Source organism: Aricia agestis, chromosome 2 (genome assembly GCF_905147365.1).
Source record: "Aricia agestis chromosome 2, ilAriAges1.1, whole genome shotgun sequence".
In the NCBI taxonomy this organism is placed as follows: domain Eukaryota; kingdom Metazoa; phylum Arthropoda; class Insecta; order Lepidoptera; family Lycaenidae; genus Aricia; species Aricia agestis.
In genome coordinates, this window is record NC_056407.1 from 8,062,771 (window position 1) to 8,084,488 (window position 21,718).

At 34.8% G+C, this 21,718-nt stretch overlaps 1 protein-coding gene across 1 annotated transcript in view; it reads left to right on the forward strand.

Moving 5' to 3' along the window:
• Nucleotides 1-1,509: 1,509 nt before the first annotated feature.
• LOC121739405 (protein O-mannosyl-transferase TMTC2) overlaps nt 1,510-21,718 on the forward strand; it is a 127,076-nt gene continuing 106,867 nt past the window's right edge. The window contains exons 1-2 of the mRNA XM_042131871.1: nt 1,510-1,777; nt 21,018-21,141. Coding sequence (XP_041987805.1) covers nt 1,645-1,777; nt 21,018-21,141 — 257 coding nt within the window. The 5' untranslated portion in view covers nt 1,510-1,644. The remainder of the gene's footprint in view (nt 1,778-21,017; nt 21,142-21,718) is intronic.

Below are 21,718 nucleotides of genomic sequence, written 5' to 3' on the forward strand. Positions count from 1 at the left end.
TTTATGGACTCTAGAGTTTGATGACCTGTTTTTATTGCAATTACCACCTCCACGTACATTAATAGGAAACAAAAATAGCCTTTTCTTTTTCTCGTTTCCTAAGGGCCCTTGTGTTTATCCATTTGATGGATTGCATTAAAGAAATGTATTTTCTTAAGATGTAGGTATCAATTTATTAACATAGAAAATGTCTTACAAATTAAAGTTTAAATTCCTGTGACTGATATAGTCATTGCGTTCATTAAGTAATTAGTAGCAGTTGTTACTAAATTCAGTTTCGTTTGTCGAAATGAAAATTCTTTTGCAAAAAAATCAAGTATTTACCATACAACATTTTTAGTCTTTAGACCACATATTATACTAACACTGTACTAAAGTATAGTACAAGTAATGTAGAATGTAATCCACCAAATAGGGTCTCAAATGTAGTATCGATTGTATCACATAATGGTCGGGTAAAGGTTTTTCTTGCGTCCCAAAGACGAAACTCCGAGGCGCACATCCGCTCCTAATGAGCGCGGAGCCGGACAGTAACGACATGATTAGGCTTTGAGCACCAATACCGACTAAATCACACTTTCATTGCAGCCCACATCAGTATAGGCACAAAATGAAACATCATGACCCTTTTTTTGGCAACGATCATCTTATAGAAAGTAGTTTTTTATATTATGAAAAATGCAAGCTTTTTCAATGGTTTTAGGAGCTGTAGTCTTTTTCATATAATATACATTTTAAGTAACATGTAATAATAAACTATTATTATTATTATCCATTGTTAAAATTTTAGTTAAAAATTGTATTAAATTTTAACAGCTGTTGGACAGCAGAAATGACTCAACACAAAAAAGTGTAAGCTAAACGCATTTTACCATAAAATAGGAGCAAAAAATAGCTTAACTCTTTATACTCGTGTTGCGTCTAAGAGGCTTAAAAAATGAATTATTAAATAAGCTCATGTCCGTCAAGTATTTGCTAGTTAGCATTCATAATAATTGTCGGGTAAATAACAAATGGAAATGGCGTGCAGCGGCCGCAGGCAGTGGCATGCGTGGCCGGCAGCCGCTGCGTCGCCACCTGCCGGCCACGCATGCCACTGCCTGCGGCCGCTGCGTCGCGTCGCCGTACGTCGCGCAACAAGTGACGTTCGCAGCCCGAGCTACCACCACTATCTAAGACGGCATCTCTTTTCTCGTCGACGCCTTCAATCCGCCCTCCTCGGCCTCGAGCACCTCGTTCGACCCCCGCCGACCCCTCCGAACACGGCGGACCACAGGAGTCATCCGATCGTAACTTATCAACTCGCCACTTCCATTTCTTTACTAATAGTTAGAGTTTATTTACTTTTTGGCACTTTTGGGAGAGATCGCGGGCGGCGGGCGCATGCGCGGAGTGAGAGGGAAGGCGAAGACAAGGACGATAGTCAGTTCCACTCGCTCGGACCAATCGATTAGTCGAATAACGATAGCGGCTTCTTAAATGCAGATGTGTCGTGCACGGTACGTCAGTCGGTGAGCGGAGCCCGCCTCGACGACAGGCTATGGCCTCGCTCGGGCCGCGTCTCGAGCGCGCTAGCCGCTAGCCTCCCTAGTCCTGGCCTCGCCGAGCCGGAGCGGCATGACATGCGATCGTATGTGAACGTAGATGCCCGTGAAATTCGACGGCACCGAAAGATACTCCTTCGAAAAAAAAAATTGTAAACATTCCAAAAAGACACTCGAAGTGTTTCCCAAATGTAGAAAAATAGTGAACAAAGGACGGGCTGTGAGAGAAAAAGGTAATTTAAATTTAATATAGCGGTCTATTCAAGTGTCAAAAGTCGAATTCCCGTCCGGCCGTTTTCAGGACGATATTAAATTTTATATCTAAATCCTTCGCCTTCCGTCTCATCTCGCATATAAAGTTGAATTTTATTTTATAGGTGACACATCAAACATTAGATTTCAGTTTCATTTTTGCTTAGAATGTTACACTTTTGTTTTGAAATAATATAAAAATGAAACAATAGAAAGCCTCTTTATTATGACATTTTTTTAATTCATGGGATTCACAGCTTGATACAATTATTTGTATTAAAAAATAGTATATTCATTATTAAAATATATATATTTGTATTCTATTTTTCGTCAAATACAAACAGATGATATCGCGATTTTTCAACAGAAAAATACATTGAACACAATAGTTGAATTTCGTAGCGCTTCGTAGCTCTCTCGTAGCACGTCTACGTATTTCCTCAGAAACGAGATTGAGAACAAAATAATTTCTCTCGTTTCATAATTTCGTCGATAACGAGTATGTTAAGTCGTATCTACGTTTGTCACCGTTTTACAGCCTCCATAATATTGAAAGTAACGATCACGTGGATTGATAAATTAACGTGTTCATTTCACTCGATTATGCTCGCGGGGATGTTGACTCTCGGTCCTTCGGAGGCCTGACTTGCAATAATAAACCGCAATTATTGGCAATTTGCGGATTTAAATTATGGTGCTGTTTGAATAAACATAATAGTAAGTAGGTTATCGTATATCGTACGGCAATATGATTATTCATAGGAAGGGAATTATCATAAGAAAATAACAACATTAGAAGTATTTTAGGATTTACTTCGCTAATATTATAATAATGTTTTGTGAATTCCTCCAAAATATTACAATATTCTTGTAGTCTCGCCATATAAAAATTAAATTAAATATTTGTCTTCATGTTACAATATATTATTAGAACCCTACGTGGGTTGGCTAAATTCTTAAAACATTGTCTGGAAGTTGGAACATCAAAACAACAAAAAGTAAGCTGAAATTAAGTAACAAAAGTTCTAAAATTTCGTTGTTTATTTTTAATAATAAAATATTTGAAAATAATCAAATTACATAACAAACGTAAAACGTCGGTTTCCAAAAATTTAGGAAAAAGACTTCTTATTTGTTATTTTCGAAGCACATAACAGAATATTTTGTTAAATATATTTGCTCATAATATTTAATTTGATTTATTTATTATCTGGATATTTGCTGATTATACATTTATTTTAAGTTATACAATTATGTACAAGATTTATGTGTGCAAGAAGATCTTGAAATTTTATTTGTCAACAAATAATAATATAAAAATAATGGCTGCAAAAACTAAAAAACCGGCCAAGTGCGTGTCGGGCCACGTGCAATATAGGGTTCCGTAGCAACGCTAGTATTTGATAATTTTTGTATGGTCAATGAATGTACATTTATAACGTGTTTTACACTAGCTACCAACAACATCATCTCAGTTACGTTCAAAGAAATTTGAATGAAAAGTTCTTTTATACTTCGCCGAATACATTTTTTTTAGCTGATCGACTATTACTCAATAACTTATGAAGTCTTCTTAGCCGTGATAGTTTTCGTTTTAAATACAGCATATTTTCTACTCCCTTGATTTTTTTCACATTTTCAGAAGCAACCGTTTAGCTAGTAGAAGGGGGGTGGGGAGACACTGGACTTTAACGATTTTTTCCACTTTAGAACTTCATATTTCGTAAATGGATCCCTAAATCAGAAAATGATATATGAATGCTCATAATATTTAAAAAAAAAACCTATCCAACGATTGGTTTTTTAAAATATTATGTCGGATACGAAAAAAATCATCCTCGCTTGATGTGGTAAGCCATAAAAATATATTTTTTAAAGATTTTATAGACCATTTTGTCGGCATCATTAATATGTGCATTCATGCCGAATTACATATTTGTAGGTCCCGAATTATATAGTATCTGAGCAAAACCGCGGACAGACAAACAGATAGACAGACGGACAGACGGACGGACAGACCGAACTATAAGGTTTCCTTTTTAACTACGGAACCCTAAAAAACGATTAAGCTATGAAAAATGAACGCAATTTTAAAGTCTTTGTATTTTCTTTGCTTTAAATATATTTTGTTTTCGAAAGAAAATGCATTCTAGGCTATTATTTGTAGGTTATGTCCTGGATTTAAATTCAAAATTGTGTCAGCTGGTAATTTTTTTTCTTACATTCGTATTTATTTATATTATTTTTGTACTAAACCTACGTAACTCGGTTTAACTTATATTTTGTTTTCTAAATAATAACCACGGACGTAAAAAAAATACGGACGGATCGCCATTAACAAATGAGTGAAGCACCCTTAATAAGCCCAGGCGATCATACGTACACATCTTGCACACGCACTCGCACTGTAATAAGCCGATCGTACCGCCATTACGCAATTAGACTGCATCGCGGTGACACGTCTTTGTCATTCATAAATAAAAATAAATATGCCATCTTGTGTTGTAAAATGGTGCAAGAACAATACAACCTTACACAAAAAACATCAAGGAATAATATTTCATAGGTAAGATAACATATTTTTAAAGAATTTTGATAAAATAATGTAAATATTAATTCAACTTCAACAGGTCAGTAATGTCCATAACAAAGTGGGGAAATTTTCCCCAAACCGGGGAAAATTTTAAATTATTTTTAAATAATCAAATAATTAATTTTATTGTCTTTTATTAGTGTCATGTAAGTATTTAGCATACTATTGACCAGTAATTAGGCAGGAATACAATAATAGGGGTGTAGACAGTAAACGAAATGTAATACAAATTATTGTTTTTTTTAGAGTTAGTATTATAGAATTACCGAAAATTGACATATTTTACTTAATAACTTAATAATATTTTTTATATTTAATAAATGATTTTTTTTAATTGAAATAAGAGTGTATTTATTTTTTATACATATTATTTTTAGGTGTAACAAAATACTTATGTACTATCAGAGAAGTTGCTTCCTTAGCAAGGCCTGTAGACAAGTGGCAGAGCGCTAACGCTAACGCTAGCGCTACAAAATGTATGCGATTTGACATAAGTCATCGCTTCGCTAGCGAATACTAATGTCAAATCCATACATTTTGTAGCGCTAGCGCTAGCGTTAGCGTTAGCGTTTTGAAACTTGTCTACGGGGGCAAATCGGGGACATAAGTAGTTTGGTTGCGTTACGTCAAACGCAGCCGACAGATCACAATTAACATTGAATTGACATAAGTATTCGACCAAATAACGTTGGTCTGTCAATTGCATAGGAATCAACTTCCTTGATAGTACATCTGTAAAATAAATATATTTCCTAAAAATAGTCTTAATTTACAAAAGTGGATATAATTGTTGTTTGACGACCTCTGTGGCTCAGTGGGTGGGCTGTCGGTAGCTCAAGCCGGGGGTCGCGGGTTCGAATCCTGCCGACGGAACAAAAAGTTTTCAAAGTTCCTGGGTCATGGGTGTGTATTAAATATGTGTATCATATAATAAAAATCTTAAATATATGTATAGTATAACAGTATTAAATATATTTCCGTTGTCTGGTACCCGTAACACAAGTCCTTCAGGTACTTAGACGTGGCGTCCATAGATAAAATTGTTGTCTTAGATTTCCTTCAGTAGTAGGGGAGGGAAGGTGCTATTGGTGTAGTCACCCGAGCGTCATTGAGACCTAGTAGGAATGAAAATATTAAATGGACCTCTAGACCAGGAATAAATTTAACACCATGTTAGGTGATTTGATTTGACGTTAGCGCATGGTAGAACTCTCGATAGCTCTAACAGGCCGTTAACTGATTTAACAAGCCATTATTTATTTAAAATTACTTGATTGTTTGATGAAACGGGACTTAAGTATCTTATATCTTTTCGTATACAGGTTTCGTATATAGGTTTCGGGGGCGATAAATCTGTCTAGCTAGGAATTATTTTTAGAAAATGTCATTTTATTCGTGTTTTATCGAATACCGAGCAAAGCTCGGTCAAATAGCTAGTAATAATTTTATTATTGTAAATGTTTGTACATAATCATTATTACTAATAATGTTATGTAAATAATATACTTCTCTGTACGTAACATGTGTTTTTTTTTCTATCTATAGTGTCATAAAAATAATATTTTCTTTATGACATCTTTAACAACCGCTTACATTTCTGAAGCGTAAAAACATAAAAATATGTTTAAGTATAAATATACATTAAACTTGTCTGAGTTTACAAATTTTAAAAAGTAGGGAAATTTATGATCTATATGGCAACCCTCATATCACGCACACGTCCTACACGGGCGGCCATAACTAGGCTTCACTCGTGATTATAAGAAGGTTATGTCCGTATTTTTTTTACGTCCGTGATAATAACCTCTTGTTTTCGTATATTTTGTGGCTACGTAACAGACGAATTTAGTTAACAAAGTCACGTGCGCGGGCTAGTGAATTGTAAACAGATTTTAATATACAAAGCCAACTGTAAATTGTATAAAGCCACTGGCAAATATTTAGGGGAGATACGCGAATTTGCAATTTGCATATTTAAATATAACATAATTGGTTCTCATTTCGTGGGAATTTATTGGAATTGGAAATCTCGTGCGGCACCCCGATAATGATAAATCTAATACTAAACGTTGTAAAATTTTTATTTCCCATGTTGGTCCCAAGTCAGTTATAATAATAATAGCTGACTTGGCAAACGTTGCTTTATACTAGCTGTTGCCCGCGACTTCGTCCGCGTGGACTTTAGTTTATAGCTGTTGTTCCCGTACATCCATTGAATAGTTTACGCACAAATCATAAAAGTATATCGTGTGGGAACCGTACATTTTTCCGGGAAATTTCATCAAAATCGATTGAATAGTTTACGCGCAAATCATAAAATGTATGCTATGTCCTTTTCCGGGATTCAAAGTATCTCTATACTTACCAAATTCCAGCAAAATCGGTCCAGCCGTTTACGCGTGATGTCGTAACCAAGGGAAATATGGATTCATTTTTAGGGTTCCGTAGCCAAATGGCAAAAAACGGAACCCTTATAGATTCGTCATGTCTGTCTGTCTGTCTGTCTGTCTGTCTGTCTGTCCGTCTGTATGTCACAGCCATTTTTCTCCGAAACTATAAGAGCTATACTATTGAAACTTGGTAAGTAGATGTAGTCTATGAACCGCATTAAGATTTTGATATAAAAATGGAAAAACCACAAAAAATTTCAGGGGTCCCCATAGGTACAACTGAAACAAAAAAAAATTTTTCATCTAACCTATACGCGTGGGGTATCTATGGATAGTTCTTTAAAAATCATATTGAGGTTCCTTATATTATTTTTTTCTAACCTGAATAGTTTGTGAGAGAGACTTTTCCAAAGTGGTAAAATATGTGTCGCCCCCCCTCTAACTTCTAAAGTAGGGGCATGATAAGTCTAAAAAAAAATATATAATATACACTACTATAAAAACTACCAACGAAAATTGGTTTGAACGAGATCTAGCAAGTAGTTTTTTTTTTAAGTTATAAATGGTAAACATCAAATAAACTTTCATTAAATCAACTGAAATATAAAAATAAATGAAAAACTTTTTGATTTCATAAAAATAATCCTTACTGCTGCTGCGGAACCCTTCATGGGCGGGTCCAACTCGCACTTGGCCGGTTTTTTTATTTATACAGGCAATTTGTATGGGTATGAGGACGGCATTTTTTGTGAGTTCCCAGCATTGTTCTCATAGAAAAAGTTGTTCATTTTGACATATTTTGATGGTTTTAAGGATAACTCTGTTCACCCGAACAACCCGTATAGATAGGTCATTTCGGGTGCAAAAATAGATATTGGCCGATTCTCAAACCAACATTATACAAAGATTAAACAAAATCGGTTCAGCAGTTATTTGCGTCAAAGCGCAATAAAAAAAACACTAAAATTAAACTATTAAGCTTTTGCATAGCTTTCATCGCCGGCTTTGATCGCGGCGACCGAATCAAGAAATTCCGTAACAAAAATACCTAACACACCCCGATCCACACACACACACACCGGCATACCGGTCGGTGCTGCGTTGCCAAATTTTGGCGTGGTGTGTGTGCGACTAGACGTATGCGAATTATAATTGCGTAAGTTAATTAAAAATGGTGTGCAATAGCTTTAACGCGGCAGTCCCTGAGTGCCACACGTATTTTCTATTCTTTTTAACAATATCATAACATTTTATTATATTTATTCCAAAAAGGGGGTTATTTTATGTTCGGCTGTCCAAATTTTTAATGCTTAAGAGGGCGACTAACCCAAAAATCAAACATCGTCCTTCTCTCTTCACACTCACGCCCGTCTTTCATATGCCAGGTGAAAAAGGACGACGCGGATTCATCGCCAAATTAGTTTTTTCTCAATAACTCGATAAATATACAAAATTTTAAAAATCCACTAGGTCGATCTCTCAATGATAGAATTTTATACAATGTGTTAAAATAATAACTTAGTTCAATGCACGGTTATGGCAATAAATGAAAAATTCGTGAAAATTAGATGCATCTTTGTGATTTTTTTCGATCGAGAAAATTTTAAGATATCGTGTTTTTGCTCAGATCGAATTCTCGGAAATATAATGCAGTATCTAATTTTAGAAAATGAAACAATTCGGGGCTTATTTTTAAGTATAAAAATGAATTATAAAATCGACACTTTAGGGTTAGACGCCCTATAGTAGAGCCCAAATTATACCCAAATTAAGAGTAATATAACCTCAATTTCCCACTTGACTATTTATAGCAGAATTCATCTTTAAGGTTGTCATAGTGTTTACCTGTGAAAGGTTTAATTAAAGTGGAGTGTAATGTACTCGAGCCCACTGCGACGTAATTTGCGTATTTAGGTCCTACGAATGTAAATCTATACTAATATACTTACTATGTGAAAGAGTTTTCATCCGTCTGTTAGTGTCTAAACCATAAAGTTAATATACCTAGCGGAATAGAGAAACAAAGGCCTGAGCAAGAGAGATGCCACTATCAGTAACACTGCGTGGTAAAGAGAGACGTGTGATACATGACAGCAGCACTCTTTTTTTGACGTCCAGTCGGCACGTGCCGCACGTTGACAATTAAATCTCATAGAATTCATGTTCAATCATGCTTGTGTAAGTGTATACGTACACACATTTTTCATGAAAACCAATTTTGGTTACGTTTGACAGCTCGAGATTGTTGCTCTATTCCGCTAGGTATATTAACTTTATGGTCTAAACACACTAGGCTGAAGTTACGCGGCGTAAATTCCGCATGATTACGTCCGCAATGTCAGACGCATATTGGTATCGGTATTCTATTGGTATTCATCGGTAATTTAAAATACATTGCGGGCGTAATCATGCGGAATTTACGCCGCGTAACTTCAGCCTAGTGTGTTTAGACACTTAGTACGCGTAATACGCTGTAAATGTACTGTACTGATTTGGATGTGGTTGGTATCAATAGTCTTCCTAAAGCACAGCAAATAGTTTGTATACGCCGAAGAGTAATAAATATAGGAGATGACTTTTAGTAGTTTGTAAATCCGTAAATATTATTTGGTAATGACGCAAAGTATTAAAATTACATCATATAGATTCCAAGCCGAAATACCTATCACGCTTATGAGTAGAGTACGAGGTTAGAACTGGGATATTTGACAAACGTTATTATGTGCTCGGTCGCAGTCCTTTATCTGCGGCCACGTTTGAGTTGCTCGTACTAATTTCCGATAAATTCTGCGTCCTCGCGGGTGTAACGAGGCAAAAGGGAATTTATGGCCTCAGAATGGCGTCTACCTAAGTATTGAGCGTTAATCTTCTGTGAAAGAGAATTCATACCGTCACACGTTAGCTAGTTCAAAACTACCGATTTCAAGTACCCCTTTAATGTATGTTTGATGAACTTAATTGTGGTCATCCGTTTGTTTGTTGGTAGGGGAACTGTTGCGTTGACAGTTTCGTATTGCTCAGTTCTTAACTCTAGTTTTAATTAGAGTAATGCAGATTCGTTCTTAGTTTAATCGAAATTAATATGAAACAGTAAAATATTAAGTAAAAACTTTGCACGTTACATGACTAACTTTTGGAGTAGTAACCAATTAAAACTTATTTGTCATTAAATAGATATTATAACAACGAAAGAAGTTACATTATCAAAAAACTGGCGGTGACGCCTCACTCATATAAGTAGAGTACTTATTACACAATGCTTAAAATTGCCTGGGCGGCAGCAATTTCAATGCGGCAGATTACTGTCAGGATTTTGAGGTTTATTGACCGAAGTTTGTCTTTTCAATAGCCTTGCTGATTGATTAACGTGTCGCTGCAAGCCAATCAAAAGTTCTTGTAAATGGATAAACGTCGCGCGTCTGTATAACCTCAAAAACGGGTCATTGCACTTCTCTTATCAAATAAACTGTACACATTTTCGTTTAATTATCTCTAATGAACAAAAGCAATGAATAGAAAAAAAAAACCGACTACAATAATAATAATTATTTACTGTGGTCGGGTTCTAGACTATGTCAACTAATCGCCATTTAAAGCTGTTTATTTCATTCTTTAATTATCCATGATATTGTATTACACTTAAACCTACTCATACAATATACATAATATGATGTATATTGCCAATTTAATCGAAAAGTTATTTGAGAAATAAAAAGGCCCTTCAAAAGCAGCAGTCAAAAAATCAGTTTTAAGTTAATTTAAAATTAGATTCTGGTTAATCCGTTAACGATAATATTCAAGCATTTGAGATATTAAATGGGATCAAGAGCTCGGGTAATGTTTTCCGAGGCACGAAAGGGTCTGAGAAACCTTTTTTAATCACGTAGAAATTGGTCGCTCACAAGGGACCTGCCATTTTGCGTGTACTACGTATTATGTGTGTATATCGCTATACGTGAAATCAATATAATATTGTGTTGTCGCCATTTTTTACGTCTATACATATAAAATACTAAATGAGGCCCGCAACTCGTTGCGCCAAAATTAGCTTACCGCGCGTACCGTACGTTTTTTCGCAACAAAATAGTTTCTGCAGTTTTTCTGTGTCCTTTCCCGGGACACCAAATATGTGTATATCAAATTTCATCAAAATCGGTTCAACGGTTTACGCATGAAGAGGTAACAGACAAACAAAAGGATACACTTTCTTATTTATAATAATATTATTATGGATAGTAGCTTTCTATGGGTGTCGAGTGTCGACTTTTTAAATTTTTACAAAGTTGCTTGGCGGCCGCAACCAGAGACTCGTAAATGGATTCACTCTGAGTGCCTCTTCTATCTGATACCGACAACAAAATGGCGTCAGTAGTGCGAACCATTTACAAAAGCTAAGTAGTGATTGATTTATATCATAATAATGTTCAATTTAATCCCGTATTCCATAACTAGTAAAACATGCGGGTAAGCCAATACAAAACAAAGTGAAATGAACTGAAATATCGGTCTGAAATAAATTGTCATATCAATAAATTAAACTGATACTGAAAATTTTCGTTTCATAGGGGCTGTAAATGTATCTGAAAAGTTATTTATATTTTATTGATTTTAAATATGAATAATAAATGTTATGTAGATGTTTTTTATTTTCCTACTAGATCAGACAACCCTTCTGGTCCAGTCATTATTCCAAGCCCGGTTTATGCAAACGATCATATTATAAATATACTTCATATTATAAAACAAAATCGCTTTTTTTCCCTCATGTCCCTTTGTTCCCTTTCATCTTTAAAACTACGCAACGGATTTTGATGATTCTTTCAGTGTTAGTTAGCCCATTTATCGAGGAAGGCTATATTTTATCACGCTAAGACTAATAGGAGCGGAGAAATAGAGGAAAATGTGGAAAAAACAGGGAAAATTATTTGAAAGGGCTAACTTGAACGCGCTAATCTCAGGAACTACTGGTCCGATTTGAAAAATTCTTTCAGTGTTAGATAGCCCATTTATTGAGGAAGGCTATATTTTATCACGCTAAGACTAAGAAAAGAATGTGCAAAACACGGGGAAAATTATTTGAAAGGGCTTATCTCGCGAACTACTGAAGCAATTTTTATGTTATTTGACACAGATAAGAAGTAGACTACGTGAAGGATCTAGGCTATCGATTTTAATCATTTTTACAGTGGCTATATATATTTTTATACCCGTGCGACGCCGGGGCGGGTAATATTATAAACGAATATTTTCTCTTTTATTGAAATTTATTATTATATTGTTGTGTAAACATCTAAATATTTTATTAAGAATCAAAAACCTTGTTATGTAACGCTATGCACATAAGTTATTTGTCACTGTACCTAGCCAAAATATGATTTGTACGCAAAAATATATTTTGTAGCCACTAAAATAATATACATATATTTTCCATACAGTTATGTTACGTAATATGTTTCCGAAAAAAATAAAGTAGAAGCTAAACTACGATTTTGTTTGTTATGGAGTAATAAGCAAAACGCTTCATAGAACCTTATTACCCGGTTCATGTAAACACGTCTATTTTCGCTAAAGTCACTTTTACGACTGGCAGCTTTGGAGATAATAATAGAAATGCTTTCCCCGCTCGAGTCATACGGGATTATTTACCTGTATCTGATTCTTTGTCTGTTTTCGCTTCAGGAGCTCCGCTTTATTTGCTCGAAGCGATTGGTTCGTTCTGCCATAACAAATGTAGGTACCGGAGATATTACGTTTGTCCGGATTAGCTCGAAACAATCTGTAGTGTTAGCACGGCGACCAGCGGAAATGCGAAAGTATGGACAAACTGTGGAAATAAATGTAAGGTGCCGTTCCGATCTTTTTTCGTTCCGAAAAATTTAATTAAAATGCCACTTTATGACACACTATAGTATATGTCATAATGTAGGATATGATTTGAATTTTTAGAACTATAGTCTGTCATAAAGTGGCTTTTTAATTGAATTATTCGGAACTAAAAAAGATCGGAACGGCACCTTAAGTTTATCTCCGCAGTTTGTGACTATAGTCTGTCATAAAGTGGCATTTTAATTGAATTTTTTGGAACGAAAAAAGATCGGAACGGCACCTTGGGTTTATTTCCACAGTTTGTCCATACTTTCGCATTTCCGCTGGTCGCCGTGCTAGCATTACTGGTGATTCCTTTTGCGCGATCTAATGGAACGTGAATGATACGTGTGAGAATCCACACTGCTTCCCGAAGGTTTACTTACCTTCAGCTTTACTATTAAGTTTATTAATATTTGTTGTCGACGGGGATTTGAACTTAGTTTGTATACTGGTAGTTATTGTTTGAATTAAGCCTGACGTATTTTTAACAAACGAAAACATATCTTGTGTGTCTACGTTATTATCGCATAAAACGTGAAGGCTTGCCTTTGAGCACATAACCATTAGAGCAGTGATGTTATGTGTTTTGTATGAAACAAAATCTGCCATATTATATTAGGTAAGATCGTTTTCAATACGCGAATTGTCTACAGTGTGTAACAAAAATAAGTGATAATACTTTAGTGAAAAAAAAAAGGTCTTTCAGCGCTGCTACTTTCACAGTGAACTCTCTACGAGGAACACGTACACACCCTAAAGTATTATCACTTATTTTTGTTACACCCTGTATAAGTCCTAGCAATAAATTCAAAGTATTTTTTCAGACGCAATAATTTTGTTGGTACGACGTGACCCAAGCGCTAAAGTAATTTTGGTAAAAGTTCAATTTTGTTTGATTAATCACTGTAATAACTTTTGGGAAGAACTAATAGGTGTCAATGCCTAACGCTCATACGTTATACCTATCACAAACTTTTAAAATTTTTGAGGACAAGTCACTATAAGGATAAAACATACAATGCTTTTCGTAGAATTTTAAACATTCTCATTGTTTTGTGAAAAGGAAAATCTTTATTATTCTTGAATAAACCTAAGTCAGTCATCACAGAACCCTTTTGTTCACGCCATCTTAACAATAAGTCATAAAATTTTAATTATTCTCTAGCAAGTAGACTTTCACACCGGACGGCAGCCATACTTTATCACATCGGTATCGTGAGGAAAAGCAATTTAATCGGCTATTCAACACAAGTAGTAGTGGAAAACGGCGTAAAATAGTAGGGACTTGTTACACCGGGTCTTTGTATTTTTTCTTTGTAAACTTACAAGTAAAATTAATGGATTTTACATACTAGGTCACCTAGTTTATAATATTTTTTGTCAAAGGAAATGTGTTAAAGAATTATTAGACTAGCGAGCTTCAGCAATAAATAAAAGTGCGACCATTAGACGTGACAATGACCGGACAACGGACATTGACTTGTGATAGATAAAATGTCGTGACATGATAGTATTCCATACCTATACGGAGTCTACGGACACAGCTCAAATATCACGGTAACGGACCGGCGTGTGTCAAACAAGTAGCATATTTCCTTGACACACATGCTCGAAAATTATTATAACCCTCTTCCAGAGTAGACAGAATCTTCCGTAGACCGTAGCTTAGTCAACAGCTCAGCACGCTTAGCATGATCATAATAGAAAAGGTTAGAATGGACCAAATGATTGACTAAGAAAATTGGTCAGTTTGTCTCTAAAATCTGTCAGCGTTTCTATTCATTGGCAACATTTCTGCAGCTATGCTAAGCCTGCTAGTAAAAACTTGATGATCAAACAATTACAATCCAAACTAAGACACGTAAGTCGGTCGAGAAAAAACTACAATCGATTCCCGCTGGAAGTTGATCGACGCGGACTGGAGCAGGATGCAGTCGCTCCATAAATCTCTTTAACGTGATAACTTTTGTCCGTCACGGCGACCGGAGACGCGTGACACAACCGTGAAAATGTATAGACACTTCGGATTCATTTCTTTTAAACCTAATTATTAAAAAAAAAAAAAACTTTAAGTACTAGAGTAGTTTTTAGGTAAATAGTTTTTTGCAAATTAAGTAATGAAGTTAGATACTTAATAAGAAGAGAACTAAACGGAAATCTCGCATAATACTCTAACCGTTTTCAAATATTTAAAATTCATGCGGAAAATTGAAAAAAAATCTTTTAAAGTAATGAAGTCGGGACAGATCGTAAATCTGTTTAATGTGGGGACATGAAAAATGTTCCGAATACGTACTTGAGAATCACTTATTTACGTCGACTCGAATGGAATTAAATTCAGACATTTCCCTGTCGTTTTCGCCCAGAGAATAGGGAAATATGTAAGGGGTATAATATCACCGTTTGCTGATTCAATTGAGGCATAGCTATTTATTATATTACCAACACTTATTTGCACATCCTCGTTTACATAACAAAACATGCCCGTCCAAACATTCCCTGTATAAAAATCTAAGTTAATGCTTGAACTACGGAATATAATATTATTTCGTAGCATGTAGCAACGTAGATTTTTTTTTAATGAAAAACGAGCAAACGGGTCACCTGATGGAAAGCAACTTCCGTCGCCCATGCACACTCGCAGCATCAGAAGAACTGCAGGTGCGTTGCCGGCCTTTTAAGAGGGAATAGTTTAATAGGGGAGGGTAGGGAAGGGAAGGGAATAGGGGAGGGTAGGGAAGGGAATAGGGTAGGGGATTGGGCCTCCGGTAAACTCACTCACTCGACGAAACACAGCGCAAGCGCTGTTTCACGCTGGTTTTCTGTGAGAACGTTGTATTTCTCCGGTCGAGCCGGCCCATTCGGGCCGAAGCATGGCTCTCCCACGTAAAATATAATTGTTTTTGAAATTAACAAAAGAATAGACATTTTGATAATTTCAGAAACAATTATACAAACTATGATTGTATTAGCTTACAAATTTAACGATACATATTCGATAGAATACTGATGAAAAATTTATATCCATGTTAATGAACCTTAGTGTGGGTGACGTGAATGTTTAAAACTTTTAATAATAGCAATTACCTGTAATAATGGCAGTATGACAATCTGACTTTACTGTTACAATGGGTGTTACAGATACACTCTTCAAATCGAATAATATCCAACTGTGTCACTGAAACACCGAAATATCTTTTGAATTATATAATTATACAACACGCATAATATCATAATTAATGATGCTCCAAAGACAGGAGTAAAAAACCAAACGTTTATACGGCTAGCAACTTACATGAATCATGTTTCAATTTTGTAACATCCTGTACATTGGGGTGAAGGACGTTCTCGTTATACATTAATGGGGAGGTACAGGGTGGCTCCATTATAGTCTTGAGATTTTAATTACACATTACCGTACCTCGTGTAATTTTATTAGGCCAAATCGAGGCCTTAATAATTAAGTGGATACAAAATCCAGAAAATTGATTTTGTGACTCACGTTCTTTACAATATTAATAGGTGAATAAAATGTCAAGTTATGTCGAGTTTTTGATAAGTGTTGCAATGTTCCAGCATTCGTTGTTGAAGATAAAGATTACTAAGCAATAATTATTTTGTTACGCAGATTCTTTTACTAAGCCATGTGTCTTTGCTGAATATCCGACAAAGTTATAAAATTTATAGGATTTTGCATAATATTTTATTGTTTAAATAATATTATTTACTCAATAATAATATGTCATTAGATCGCTAAGTTAAGCATACTAGCTATGTCCACACTATGCGCTTTCGTCTTCAATTTTCGTCATCTTCTTTCATTCAACTTTCGTTTTGGCGCATTCAATAAATTTTGAATCCGTCAACGAACGCAACGCCAACATTGTCATTTTTGTTTTTTGGATACGGTCAGAGGGCACGCGTCGCGGGCATGCCTCACGTTCGCTGTTGACTGCGCTATAACGCATGCCCTTGACGAACAGAAAAATATACAGTGTGGACAAAGCTATTTGTTATTAAAGTCTATTTAATTAGAACAATATCAATTTGGCTAATTTGGGCGTTGTAGATTCGTAGCAACATTGCAATGGAGTAGTGTCGCTACGAATCTACAACGCATTGGTCTTTGTTCGTCCGATGAAAGTTTCCTACAAAAATACTGATTCACATTCTAACAAATACGAATATTCTAGGAAATACTGTCAAAGGCTGTTCTGTCAATTCCACCAGCCCTTCTCGTTTAGAGATAGAATTATTGAAAGAAAAAGTGGTTATTCCATAAAATATTTCTGCAGATGTTCGCTTTCAATTAATTAAGAACATGGGACAATTTAGTATGAAGCCTGGTATACCTAGGAATTGGCGATAAAAAAAAGTAATTTAGGAAATACTCTTTGGTAACTGATACGGTTTCGAAATAGTTAAATAAGAGTTAAATTTTTTTTTTATTATTATTGGTTACATCCTATACTTAAACGTTAAACCAAAGCATATAAAACTTCTAATTTGAAAAAAAATACTTTTTTAACTCTTATTTATTCCGAAACTGTATCAGTTACGACATTTTACCAAAGAGTATTTACTATTTGTATTTTGATGTACCATCGAGGAAGTTGATTCCTATGCAATTGACAGACCAACGTTATTTGGTCGAATATGTCAATTCAATGTTAATTGTGATCTGTCAGCTGGGTTTGACGTAATGCAACCAAACTACTTAGGTCCCCGATTTGCATAGGAATCAACTTCTCTGATAGTACTATCGATTGGCACATGTTTCATTTCTTGCCGCCAAAATGAGGTTTTTACCAAAATTTACAACTTTAGGTGTAAGTACCAATTAGGTTCCTTGCTCTTTGTGGATACGTACAATGGTATTGGAGATACCAATCGTTTTGAAAGTATGAACAAAACGAACACATTCTGTCTTTTGAGGAACAGTAGGGTCTTTTTGTGTATAATTCCATACGTCCAAACGTTATCTAACAGGCCATCCATGGAAATATGACGATAGATGACATACATAATAGTCGTTATTTGTTTACTTAAATAATAGTACTTAATAAATAATATTCTATTTAGAAATTTTGGAAAGATAACCGGTCAAAGTATGCATAATTAGTGGAGTCACTGAAGGTTTTCACCTCCGATTTCGTTGAACCTCCATCGATTTTCATAAAAATTGGTGAGTAGGTGGAGGATACCCTAAGAAACAAAAGTGACATAGTGCCAACTTGCGCTTTTGCCCTGGGGGTGGATGCCAACCCTTCTCGGGGGTGAAATATTTTTAAATAAAAAAAAACCACAAAAATCGATAAACAGACAAATTTTAAGCAAAATTTGTTTTATAAAGTTTTTGCAATAAATCAATACTTTCTGAGTAATTAAAGATCGAAGATTGTGATATTTCGAGATAAAACTACATGTTTTAAAACGGTTTTTCATAAATAACACAAAAACTACGTTTTTACGAAAAATGTGTTATAACCTAAATTAAAGTCAATAAAATAACAAATAAATACCTAATTTTAATAACCTTCTAATTTTAATTTAAAGTGAAATATAAGTGATTGTAAGTATACTTTTTTTCGGCGAGTACTTTAATCTAAACATTCATACACAAATAACGGAAAATCGATGCATTTTATGACATATACTTCCTGAACACTTTTTAAAGTACTTAAAATTGCCTTTCTATTGAGTACTGTAAAAAGTCTATAGCATTAAAATTGAGTAAGTTATGATAAAAATAAGATGACACTTTCGATTTTTTTTGGAAAAATCGAAAAATAAAACGTTCACCATTTCTACAATATCTCAAATTTATGGTTATCCCTAAAGGCTTTTCTTTATTTTAACATAAGTTATGACCTCAAAAAATTAACCTGCTTTAGAATGCTTACTTTTGAAAAAAAGATGATTTCATAAAATTTAAATTTTTCAAATTTTCGTAAATTTCATTTTCTTTTGGATATAACTTTTAAAATATTGGATATTCGTAATAAAATAAATAAATTTTTCATCCTACAAAAATGAAAAGGAAACCAAAAGGTTTTCTAGGAAACGAACTCAAATTTTGTTAGTAATGTTTTTATTACTAACAAGATAGAGACATATAAAGCCTAACTTTTACTGCGATAACCACGTAACCAGCACTCATTAACCCTTTTTGTTTTAAAAATTAAGGGCTTTAAAAAGGGTTTCTTAGCATGATCTCAAAGCTTTTGAAATTACCTTTAAAATGTTTTTTAAATGAACCTGATAACTAAAAAATTAAGGGAGCTATGGTAATAAAAGAAATAAATTATTTTTTGAAAAAAATTTGAAGCAGAGATTTGGTATTCTTAAATTGTAGGAAAACGTGTCAATAGGTACTAAACTAAATACACGTCATGTATGGGTACGTGTATGTGTCTTTTCATGACGGAAAAAGTGAAAGAAATGGTAAACATTTACTGGAAAAAGTGGTGGGGCTTTAGAGGATGACGTGGTCTATTGAATAATTTAGTATATTTTCTAAATTATAACAATTAAAATACCTCCACATCGGTTTTGGTGATGGGCAGGAATAATTATACAGTGCTCAAGTGTGTGCGCAGTACACTAGAGCCTTCTCTCTTCATTTACTCTCAAAATCCCCACTAGGTTAGTGAGATTCGATAGAAAGGGGTAACCTGTTATTAATTTCAGATCAGTGGGAAAACAATAGACAATCCAAAAATAAAAAATCAGCCAAGTACAAGTTAGACTCGCGCACGAAGGGTTCCGTACCATAATAGAGCAAAAAATAGGCTGAAAATTGTGTTTTTTTGTATGGGAGCCCCCCTTAATTATTTGATTAATATAAATTTTATTATTAATTATTAAAGTTCAAATAAAACTGAGTATATCTTGAATATTTCAAGTGCCTATGTGTTGCCGATATTGATATCGAGCAGTTGCAAAAAAATAACGTTGGTTGTATGGGAGCCCCCTTAAATATTTAATTTAGTTTATTTTTAGTATTTGTTGTTATAGCGGCAACAGAATCTGTGAAAATTTCAGAAGTCTAGCTATAGCGGTTCTTGAATTACAGCCTGGAGACACATAGACAGATGGGCAAACGGACAGACATCGATGTCTTAGTAATAGGGTCCCGTTCTTACCCTTTGGGTAACGGCTCAGCTGAGAGCTATGATGAACTAGAATAAAAATGTGTTTATTTTTTAACCGACTTCAAAAAAGGAGGTTATCAATTCGACGCGTATGTATGTAATATTTCCAGAACTGCCCAGTTTTTGTATGTTAGTCTAATCTATTTCAGTGTCTGAACAAATGGCAAAATTTCAAATGTATGTAGGTTTTTATGTTTGTGTTCATCTCCGGAACTACAAGTCCGATTTAAGTAATTATTTTTGTTGTACTGGGTATTATTCAACTTAGGGAACACTACAAGTTTCACCAAAATCGGTTCAGTAGTTTTTGAGATAAGGCAATTTTAATTCTCAACTTCGTACAATTTTGAAGTCGGTTTTATCTTTTTAAAATACTATTTAATTATAAGATAAATTAACGTTCCATCCAAACTTTTTTATCAGGTTTAACTAGATGATAAAAAAGTTAGAACTATTAATTAAGACAAGTCGTAGTTTTTAAGGATAAAAAATTTCGCAATAATTATAATTTTAATACATACTTACTTAGTAAATAAGATTTTACTTCTCTCGTGTACAATAATCTAATAGGCTTAAGTTTTTTAACCAATAGTTTTACAGTGATTTTGCATCAAGAGAGTAGTTTGTAAGTGTTGAAATTTCATCGTCAACCAAAAATTATATCATAAATATGAAACAAACCCTGTATGTAATATTTAGAAACTCAGAAATACAAAAAATGATTTTTTTATAGTTAAACAATTAAGGGATGGTTGTTAAAAGGGTTAAAAATTTATTCGAATCATAAATCAGGCATAAAAATATTGAAAAAACGTTTATTTTATCTAATTAAACACAATTACTAAAGCCAGAATGGTTAGATCTGGATTTTTCCTCCTTTTTGAAAAAGGGGTGAATTTCACCCCTAAAATGCAAAAAGCGCAATACGAGCGTATGTCACTTTTGAAGTAGAGGGTAAAACATACTCAATTCCAAAATTTCATCCAAATCGATGGAGGTTCAACGAAATCGGAGGTTGTGCCTGATTTTTGCCTTCATTAACTGTACTAAATGCAGAGTAGACTTGATTGCAATTTTGAAAATAGAAGCAAAATATTTTCTTTACTGGCCACTAACAAAACAATTTATGAGTAAATTAATGCAGAGTACCTACAGTTGATGACATTTTGAAAAAGGAAGCCAACTTTTTTACGATCTACTTACATGTTTGTTGCAGGCGCCGAAGAGCGTCGATGTAGGCGGCCCGTCACAATGGATCAATGGGTGACTGCGGCCAGCTCGCTGCTGGCGTTCCTGCTGTACTACAACACGCTCGACGCCGGCTTTGTCTACGATGACAGGTATGAATATTGCATATTGAAAACTTCAACTTTTTAGCTTCGGCCAAACCTACGCGACCAAAGCGTCTGCGAAGCGGGAGCGGATTCAGACCGCAACGCGACGAGGCGAGGCGAGGCGCGGCGCGGCATAAATTTGTATGGATTTAACAGATTTCAATTGCGCGAGACGTCTTGCGAATCTGTCAAATCCATATAAATTTAGAAATGCATCTACGCGTCGCGTTGTGGTCTGAACTGACCTTAAATCGTCTCGCATTGCGGTCGCGCAGGTGTGCAAAGCGCCAAAACATTGTATGGTTAGCGGTCCGCCGTGCGGTAGACGCTCCCGCTTCGCAGTCGCTTTGGTCGCGCAGGTTTGGCCGAAGCTTTTTAGCGAACTTAAAATAGACTGAAAACGGAAAAATTAATCTTGGAAAGCCATGATTTACGTTTTAAATTTCGAACTTTTTCAAATTCGAAATTCGAAAATATGCCACAAGCAGTGCCAGAGTAGACAGAATGATAGAGTATGCCGACTTAGAACTGATGTTGAAATTTTTAATTTGACGTATTATGACGAAAATCGTCGTTAGGGTTG